The sequence below is a fragment of the Patagioenas fasciata genome, chromosome 10 (assembly GCF_037038585.1).
Source record: "Patagioenas fasciata isolate bPatFas1 chromosome 10, bPatFas1.hap1, whole genome shotgun sequence".
Classification (NCBI taxonomy): Eukaryota; Metazoa; Chordata; class Aves; order Columbiformes; family Columbidae; genus Patagioenas; species Patagioenas fasciata.
Genome location: NC_092529.1, coordinates 25728692 through 25738950, shown reverse-complemented (window position 1 = coordinate 25738950; position 10259 = coordinate 25728692). Strand labels below are relative to the sequence as shown.

The following is a 10259-nucleotide window of genomic DNA, read 5'->3' as shown; positions in this document are numbered from 1 at the left end:
TGGGGTGACCGTGCTGGTGACTCCCTGTGTTCAGGGATGGCCCAGTACTGAACACTGGGCCCCTATGGCCACTTTCCTGGATCAAGTGGCTCCACCAGAGACATGGCCAGAGATTGATAATGGGGCAGTGGTTATCCCCCAGGCAACTGAAACATCTCTGCATGTGTTGCCATGGGAAGCAGCACTGGATTCTTCTCACAAGTCAGCCAGCAGATGGGTTTGGTAATTATTTACCCATCTTAGAGCTCCTGACCGTGAAGCTGTCACATTACAACATATCAAAGGTTGTGTGCAAAAGTTTTGTCACTGTATGCTGAACCTGTCAAATCAGTGTCATTCCTCAGAACCTGGTGTGCGATGCAAAAAGGTATTAATGTGATGTGGCAGATGGGGATGGCTCATGCATTGCTTTTAGGATCCAGTCTGGACAGAGCAGCAGTAACGAGTGTCAAAATGCAGTTTTTGAGAGGAGTGCCTGCCTCACTCAAACCCTTGACTACAGCAGCAGTGACAACTGCTACAGGTAAGGGAGGTGCTCTAGTAAATTCCTTGGGGGAAATTTTGGCTGCAATTTTGGGACCCTCTGTTTGGATAGCATATCAAGGAAAGGCAGCAAAACGAAATGGAATTACAGTATGGGTTATGAGGACACAGATGTAGAATGATCTTGTACAAGCTGGTATCCCACAGCCAGAAATAGATGGGGTCAGAACATCAGAAAAGTTTTGCTGATGGCAAAAGTTAATGCTTATGCAAAAAAGCCACCTGTGCCTGGCCCCATCACCCGCACTGTGCCCACCCCACCTGTCAGCTCAATACCAGACCAGTTTGCCTTTACCTGGCAACAAAAGCAATGTACTGTCCAAGTATTGCCTCAGGGATACACAGAATCAGAGAATGTCTTGATTTGGAAGGACCCACAAGGATCATGGAGTCCAACTCCTGTCCCTGCAAAGGACACCCCACAGGTCACCCCGTGTGTCTGAGGACGTTGTCCAGTCTCTTCTTGAACACTGTCAGGTTGGGGCCGTGACACCTCCCTGGGAGCCTGTTCAGTGTCCAGCACCTCTGGGTGAAGAACCTTTTCCTCACGTCCAGCCTGACCATGCCCTGGATCATCTTTCTTCTATTCCCTTGTATTCTGTAATGACAGTCCCAGCCCTTCAAGCAGTCTTGCGTGAATCCAATCAGGTCTCATCCACTTGCAGGGATCCAGCTGAAGTAGCAGATCCAGTACAATCCCAGATCATTTGGGAGTTTACCATTCTCATAGCTGTGGTTTTCCAGTCCAGGGTTATGGGGGCCCACAAGTCCATTATCGGTGTTGAAGACCAAGGTGAACAAAGCACTAAACATCTCAGCTTTGCCTGTGTCCCTGTTAATAAGGTGACCATGCTCATCGAGTAATGAGCCAAAATTATTTCTAGTTTATTTCTAGTTTGCTTTTATTAATACATTTAAAAAACTCTTTTGATTGCCCTTCACAGTATTGAACAGCTTCAATTCTAATTGAGCTTTGGCAGCATGAATTTCCTCCTACAATAGCAAGCAGCATCTCTGCAGTCCCCCCATGTTGCCTGACAAACACAGTCCCTCCATTTGCCACCAAATGATAGCAGCTAATGCCACACTCTGGTCAGGTACCATTTCTGTTTGCCATTATATTGATGATCATGGCGGTGTCACAGTAAGAAGCTGAAGTAGCTGGCAAATCCTGAAATTTCATTTACAGGACCAAGGCTGGGCAACCAATCCAATGAAAACACAGAGGCCTAGTGCTACTGTACTGTTTTTAGGAATAGTTTGGCATGGACAGCTTAGAGAAATACCAAACAGTCCAGCAGTTTTCCGTACCAGCCACAGTAACACAATTGCATGCCTTTGGGGGATTTTTAGGGCATTGCAAAACTTCCATCCCTTTTATTTTTCTGTGGAGGTGGATTCCCCTTGTGAAGGGTTAATGGAAGAGCACAATAAAGTTGATACATTTAAGTCACAAAACAACAGGGAAGTAAATAATATGGCCTCTGCCAAGCTGCATGCTCAAGATCTAAACGTGCATATAGATTGTGGACATCAATCAGCTTATACTTCACCTGCAGGGAACGTGGCTCACAATCAAACCCCTTTGCTATTTTAGACTTGTAAAACATGCACAGATCTTTGTGCTACTTGTACTCGGGTACATTTAAGGGCATTATGTAGGCCATGGGAAAAGAGAAAACACGGTCAGTGGGCCTTGCATATCTGTCAGGTTGATTTTATCGGCTCCCTAACGCATCTAGGGGGTGGCAATTTGTACACACTGCTGCGGATACAGTGTCAGGACTAATTACATGGGAGGGCGAAAGTCACAGACTCCACACAATCCAATGTGAATTCAAGCAAAGCCGTTTATTGTTACAGTTCTCCTTAAGTATCTTTTTGACCTGTCCACGTGCCATCCACGCATCTAAAGGCTGCTTGTAATTGGTCAATAACTACTGTTCACACGCCAAAAACTAACAAATTATTGTATTTTACAAATCTGCACGAGCTCTAGTGCTAAGCAAAAAGTATCTACTAAATTGCTGACTTGCTGACTCTTCTTCACTTGCTCAAGGCTGCACAAAGTCACGTAAGGCATGTAGGCTGCTCGACTCTTGCTCTCTTGCTGGATACAAAGGCCTCAGATGCCTATTCACTTCAGTTCCATACAATGTCCATTAACTTCAAGAAAATCCCTCAAATCTCCCACAATTTATATCAATATATCAGGAACAAGAGGAGGGCCAAGGAGAATCTCCATCCCCTGGTGAATACAGAAGGAAACATAGTGACAGAAGATGAGGGAAAGGCTGAGGTACTAAATGCCTTGTCTTTGTTCTGTCTTTAATATTCAGAACAGTTGTGCTCCAGGTACTGAGCCCCCTGAGCCAGAAGACAGGGATAGGGAGCAGAATGAAATCCCAATCATCCAAGGAGAAATGGTTGGTGACCTGTTACATCACTTGGACACCCATGAGTCTATGGGTCCAGACGGGACACACCCAAGGGTGCTGAGGGAGCTGGCACAGGTGATCACTGAGCCACTTTCCATTATCTACCAGCAATCTTGGCTAACTGGGGAGGTCCCGGTTGACTGGATGTTGGCCATGATGACAGCCATCTACAAGAAGAGCTGGAAGGATGACCTGGTGAACTACAGACCTGTCAGTCTGCCCTTGGTGCTGGGCAAGGTTGTGGAGTAGATGATCTTGGGTGATATCACAGGATTCATATAAGAGAACCATATGCTCAGGCCCAGTCAACATGGGTTTATGAAAGGCAGGTCCTGTTTGACCAACCTGATCCCCTTCTATGACGAGGTGATCAAGTAGATAAGGGAAAGGATGTGGATGTTTTGTCCTTAGACTTCAGCAAGGCCTTTGACACTCTATCCCACAGCATCTCCTGGAGAAGCTGCAGCTCATTGCCTGGATGGGTGTATCTACAATGGGTAAAGAAGTGGCTGGAGCTGTGGTGGACAGAGCCAAATCCATTTAGGGACTGATCATGAGTGGTGTCCCCAGGGCTCAGTATTGAGGTCAGTTCTGTTTAATCTCTTTATCCATGATCTGGATGAGGAGATCAAGTGCACCCTCAATAAGTTTGCAGATGACACCAAATTGGGTGGGAGTGCTGACTTGCTGGCAGGTAGGAAGGCTCTACAGAGGGATCTGGACTGGCTGGATCAATGGGCTGAGGCCAATTTTATGAGAGTCAACAAGGACAAGTGCTGGGTTCTGCGCTTGGGTCATAACAACCCCATGAACACTACAGGATCATGGAAGAGTGGATGGAAAGCTGCTTGGTGGAAAAAGATCTGGGGGTGTTGATGGTCAGTGGCTGAACATGAGACAGTGTGTGCCCAGGTGGCCAAAAAAGCCACCAGCGTCCTGGCTTGTATCAGGAATAGTGTGACCAGCAGGACCACGGAAGTGATCGCCCCCTGTACTGGGCACTGATGAGGCCGAACCTTGAATCCTGGATTCAGTTTTGGGCCCCTCACTATAAGAAAGTCCATGAGGTGCTGGAGTGAGTTCAGAGAAGGGACTGGAGCTGGTGAAGGGTCTGGGGCGCAAGTCTGATGAGGAGCAGCTGAGGGAGGTGAAGCAGTTTACCCTGGACAAAAGAAGGCTGAGGGGAGACCTTCTCACTCTGCACAGCTCTCTGAAAGCAAATTGTGGCATAGAGGCTCTTGGTTTCTTCTCCCATATATCAAGTGATATGACGAGATAAAATGGCCTTAAGTTGTGCCGGGGAAGGTTCAGGTCGGACATTAGGAAACATTTCTTCATGGGAAGGGCTGTGAGGCAGTGGAACAGGCTGCCCAGGGCAGTGGTGGAGTCACCACCCCTGGAGGGGTTTAAAAGACTTTCAAATGAGTTTCTAAGGGACATGGTTTAATGCTAGAGTTAGGTTATGTTTGGACTCGAAGATCTTGAGTGTCTCTTCCAACCAAAATGATTCTATGATTTGGTGTTTCTAATCCAAGTCCCAATGTGTGCAAAAGTTTCCTTCATAGAAGAGAAAGAGTGACTGGTAGAGAAAAACATAAGGCTGAAACTGAATGTCAAGAGCGTGGGCAAACCCTGCTGTCCCCACGGTCAGAGGGAAACAGGGCTGGGAAGTGCAGACCTGGCAGTGGGGTCTCTGCTGCCCCAGAGGGCCTTGATGGACATGAAGGTGATCTCCATGACTGACAAGGTGCTGCTGACAGACCCACTGTGAAAAGTGTTGGTCCGTTCCTCAGCTGTATCGTCAAGGGGGTGAGTGAAGGGTGGTGGAGAGAAAAAACAGAAGTTTTACAGCGTAGACGCATACGTGGAGACTCCAGTGTAGTTTGCTTCCTATTCATGGACCGCCTTACATGTACTAGATAGAGAAATGACGGACATGCCACACTCCCGTGGTGGCAACCAGTTTGTTTCACAAAGACACCGAGTCTGTCTGCAGTGCTGTCCGGGGTGTCGGTCACACATCAGTGTGAACGGGGATGGCTGTCCCGTACAGGACCATCGCTGTCCCTGCCCAATGCAGGAGGGGTGTGCGAGAGCCTTGGCACCTCACGTAACACTGCAGGTCTGTAATTGGCAATAGAAGGAACAACTTCCCCGAGTATGATCAGACAATGTGGGGATGTTCATGACACTTCTGCCATTACAGTCAAAGGAGCTGGAGTCAACTCAGCTGATGGAAAAGACGGAGAGAAACTTAGCTCTGTCTGTGGTTCCAGACTCCACTCATCAAATAAATGCCGGCATAGGCTGCCCCAAACATAAGAAATAAAGATTCTTTCATCCTAAAAGTGGCTATCTGATGTCAGTTCTATTGGCCAAAGGGATTCCCCACCGGCCTACAAGAAGTTGCCCGCAGATGCTGCCTCTCCTCTCCGCATTGCTCCACTCAGCTTGCAGCCAGCTCCAGGTATTGTGCATCACCTCTGGCACTTCACATGTCACCTCGTCTTTGCATCTCAGCACATCAGTCTTGGCCTCTGCCTCCATTCATTAGCACGGGAGCTGAAACAAGGAGCTCACATGTCAGTGTCTATTGCGTGTGCACCTGAACTGAGGCCAGAGGAATCCATCTCCTGTGGGTTTGTGTTGTGTGTGGGGGTAGCTGAGGACTGCAGACATGGAATGGGGGTAGAATCCCCTCCCTCAGAAAAGGCAAATTAGATCATTTTGTGCCCCTGTCTGGTCGTCATGTCCAAAGACGGGACAGTGAAAAGCTGATTCCTGGACCGTAAAATTTTTCGAAATAGAGAAATGATTCTGCGGGAAAAAAAGTGTCTCTCCTTAGCTGAGACAAGGAAATCAGTGCTGACTTGAGCCTGTTTCACAGCAGGTTCCCCCAGAGCTCCAGGGGCACCGGGAGGGAGCCCAGAGAGGACAGAGAAAGGGACATCATGGGATGCTCCTCTGTTGCTAAGCTGGGACCAAGGGAGCTCCTGGCAAGCGGCAGCACTGCAGAGAGACAGGTCTGCCCAGGAGCAGCTCCTCTGCACAGCGCAGCAGGGCTGAGGGCTCTGCCTGCAGCACCGAGGGCACAGGAGCCAGGCAGAGAGAGGGAAAAAGCAATGTAGGGTTGTAGGTTGCTGAGGGCTCATTGAGAGACAAATCTTCACAGTCTTAACACGGTAAGTCTTTGGCTGTAGGACAATGCAGCTGCATTTCCTGGTGGTATCTCCTAAAGGTGGCACATCCTGTATTACCGGATCTGTCAGGTCTCTCACACAGTATTTCTCACGTAGAGGAGAAGAAAATTGTCCAGAGCAGGGCTTCCCTGCTGCACCATCAATGGGAAAGGGCATGACGGCAGCTTCTCCAGAGGGTGACTGCAGGGGGAGCTCCCAGGGGGGTCCAGGGCTGCCCTGCAGAGCAGGGTCCCTGCCCCTAGGGCTGTGCCGGAGCAGGGACTCTGCCGTGTGCCAGGGTCAGCGCTCAGCCTGCCCGGGGAGATAACAACAACAAGGATGGGAGAAGATGTGAGTGGAAGGATAAAACCCTATTAGGGCAGAAAAGATGCTTCTGCTGTGGAGAGGGTGCTGTGTGGGTCAGGGCTGCTCACAGCTCCAGATCACCCCCAGGATTTTTCCAGGGGGATGCCTCAAGGAGAAGATCAATGCAAGGATTACCAGACAGATAAGGAGCTTTCCTGAGCCTGCCTTTTCAGTTTCCTCTCCCAAGGGGTGCAGGAAAGGATAAAATTAAAATGAGCTCTCATGCTTAAACAAGTCACTGAGACTCCTGAACTGCAATTCTGAGTGATCAGCACATCTGCCAGAAGGCTCATTACATCCCTTCACCACCCCTCTGCCTGTGCACAGCACCTGCATCACCTGGCTGGACCCCTCAGCCTCAATCTGACCTGTCCTGTTTTCCAACCTGCAAACAGGAAGATGTCCCCAGGCAGTGCCCTGTGAACAGGCAGGATCTGTAGGGCCAGGGGGAGGGCACAGAGGGTGGGATGGGGTCTGTGAGCACTGACAGGGAAGAGACATGGACAGGGAAACACCTCCCAGGGGGAGAATCTCCAGGCAGCAGGGAAATGATCAGAAATGAGAGGAAACTGAACCTCGAATTGTTATGGGAGGGAGAACACAGGAAAGTCCCCGTGATCCCCTGCAGTGCAGATCCCTCCTGTGAGCAGCCCCCTGGCCTCCTGTCCCACCCAGCAAAGCCTCTGCCCTCAGGACCGGGGACTCCAAGGCATGAAGCAGCTCCTGTGCAGCCAGAGCTCCAGTTCCTCTGCAGAGCACAGGGGCTGAGAGCAGCTGCCCGGCAATGTTGGTGTCTGGGAGGTGGCTGCACAGCTGGGGAAGGGTGACGCTGTCTGAGTGCCCGGCTGCCTCTGCCCTGGCCTCTCTCACACCCACCCTCACCGCATTGTCCTTCTTGCTCCCCTGCTCTGGGTCACTGCTGTTGGGATCTTGTTCTTGCTGTCAGGCTCTCTGGGGATGGCAGTTTCAGCTGCAGAGTCACATGCCAACCTGTCCTACAGAATTTGTTTGTTATCTGAATCCCCATGTAGAAGCACAGAAATGAAGCAACAGAGAAAATGCTGTTTGCTTTGTGAAAAGAAGTCGTGCGTGTCCTGGACTAAATGTGGCGTGCTGAGACCTTAGGAAACGGTGAGACATGTCATGGTGTGAGATGGATCCCTCTGTTCTCAGCAGTGCCTGGTGGCTTTTCAGGGTAACATGGGAGTGTGATCCGGCTCCATCTCAGAAAGGTGCCAGCCCAGGGCAGCTGGAGCAGGACAGAGGGACAGAGCAGCTGCCCTCACTCTGCACTGACCCACAGGCATCCTCTGGTCTCGCAGGACTCACTCTGTTCTCCCTGAGTGCACCAGAAATGCTGAGGCTTTATGACACCCAAGAACGCTCCCCAGGGTTGGAGGGCAGAAGGAGAAACACCAAAGCTCTCCAACTCAGTTTCTCAGACCTGGAGGTACAGATGCTGACAGTCCCTTCTGCACCAGGAGCGGTTCCATCTGACACAGCTGAACCCCAGGACTGGCCCCTGCCCACCCAATCACACAGGGTCAGTCTGACTCCTCAAGAGCCCCTGGGCAGAGACCCTGCTCTTCATTGCACACTCATCAAGCACCGACGAGGGCTTCAGCCAGGACGTTCTCCTGAAAAACAGAAGTGTCTCTTTCTGGGAGGGTGTTTGGAAATGGCTTTGTTTTTTCCCAGAAAAGTCTCATCTAAACCATCACTGTCTTTTGCTCCTTGCACAGGTCCTCATGCTCACAGGCAGCAAATGTCCAACAGCAGCTCCATCACCCAGTTCCTCCTCCTGGCGTTCACAGACACACGGGAGCTGCAGCTCTTGCACTTCTGGCTCTTCCTGGGCATCTACCTGGCTGCCCTCCTGGGCAACGGCGTCATCATCACCACCATAGCCTGGGACCAGCACCTCCACACCCCCATGTACTTCTTCCTGCTCAACCTCGCCCTCCTCGACCTGGGCTCCATCTCCATCACTGTCCCCAGATCCATGGCCAGTTCCCTCTGGGACACCAGGAACATCTCATACTTGGGATGTGTTACCCAAGTCTTTCTGTTTGTTTTTTTTGTTTCAGGAGAGTATTGTCTTCTCACAGTCATGTCGTACGACCGCTACGTTGCCATCTGCAAACCCCTGCACTACGGGACCCTCCTGGGCAGCAGAGCTTGTGTCCACATGGCAGCAGCTGCCTGGGCCACTGGGTTTCTCAATGCTCTGCTGCACACGGCCAATACATTTTCACTGCCACTGTGCAAGGGCAATGCCCTGGACCAGTTCTTCTGTGAAGTTCCCCAGATCCTCAAGCTCTCCTGCTCACACTCCTACCTCAGGGAAGCTGGGCTTATTGTGGTTAGTGTCTGTTTAATATTTGGGTGTTTTGTTTTCATTGTGGTGTCCTATGTGCAGATCTTCAGGGCCGTGCTGAGGATCCCCTCTGAGCAGGGACGGCACAAAGCCTTTTCCACCTGCCTCCCTCACCTGGCCGTGATCTCCCTGTTTGTCAGCACTGGCGTGTTTGCCAACCTGAAGCCCCCCTCCATCTCTTCCCCATCCCTGGATCTGGTGGTGTCTGTTCTGTACTCGGTGGTGCCTCCAGCAGTGAACCCCCTCATCTACAGCATGAGGAATCAGGAGCTGAAAGTAGCACTGAAGAAGCCGATTCATTCTTTTTTCTGTCAGCAACAATAAGTTACCTGTGTCTCTTCAGAACTGATTTCCAGTTCATCTCAGGAACCTTCTGTGCATTGAGCATTTTATCTGTGATAACCATGTTTGTCAAGGAAGTTCTTCGTCCATGAAACTTCTCCGGAGCCACAACTCAGAGGCCTGTCTACCTGTTTCTGGGACCCTGGTACAGCTGGTGTCCTATGTCACATCTCTTTTATACAGGGTGTTTCAACAGGACAGACCCATTTTGAAATCACTCTGTCTCTGAAATTTGGACCAGATTTTTGAAACACTCCTTAGAAGGGGATTTCCTCAGTTTCAGTATTTGGAGCTTGGGCTCCTCTTCTGAAGCTCTGGTCATCCTGAATAAATTTCCCCCTCAAGGCCATGCTGCTGTACTTGTGTTTTTCATGGGCTCAGGGGAGGACATGGGGCAACATGCGATGTCACGGTTCTGGTTTGATTGTCCATCTGTGGGTGCCCAGTGTTCCTGGAGATGGTGAAGGACCTTCAGTGATCTGCCTTGGACTGTCTCACTGTGGTTTTCAGGCACCACAGCCTGATCCCCGTGCTCTGTGCTTCAACAGGGGAATAAATGACCCACAGAAACCTATTTCTGCATTCCCAGCTCAGGGCAGGCTGCTCTGTCACTGCAGTAGCAGGAGCAGCATGAAGAGTTCCTGGCCAGGAGTCTTGTGCTGGTGAGAGGGGCTGGCACAGGAGGGCTGCCAGCAATGGGGGTAAAGGATCTCTTGAAAACAAGAGCAGGGGACAAAGGGGAACTGGCCTTGCTTCCATCATGCCATGGCTGGCCCCGGCCCTTGGGTTGATAGGGAGGATGATCCTCTTCTCTGTCCCAGTCCATCCATCCATCCATCCATCCATCCATCCATCCATCCATCCATCCATATCAGCACTCCATCTGGGTGAGCTGCCTCACCATGTTTCTCATCCCAGTGAGATCATAGAATCATTTAGGTTGAAGGAGACCCTCAAGATCACTGTGTAAAACCATTAACCCAACTCTGGCACTAAACCATATTCCTAAGAACC

The 10259-nt window shown here is 50.5% G+C and overlaps 1 protein-coding gene across 1 annotated transcript; it reads left to right on the top strand.

Annotated features, from left to right (window-relative positions):
- The first annotated feature begins 8636 nt into the window (after positions 1 to 8636).
- LOC136115609 (olfactory receptor 14J1-like) lies at positions 8637 to 9227 on the top strand. The gene has a single exon (XM_065861816.2). It carries the CDS (start codon positions 8637 to 8639, stop codon positions 9225 to 9227), a length of 591 nt encoding a protein of 196 aa, XP_065717888.2.
- The last annotated feature ends 1032 nt before the right edge of the window (positions 9228 to 10259 follow it).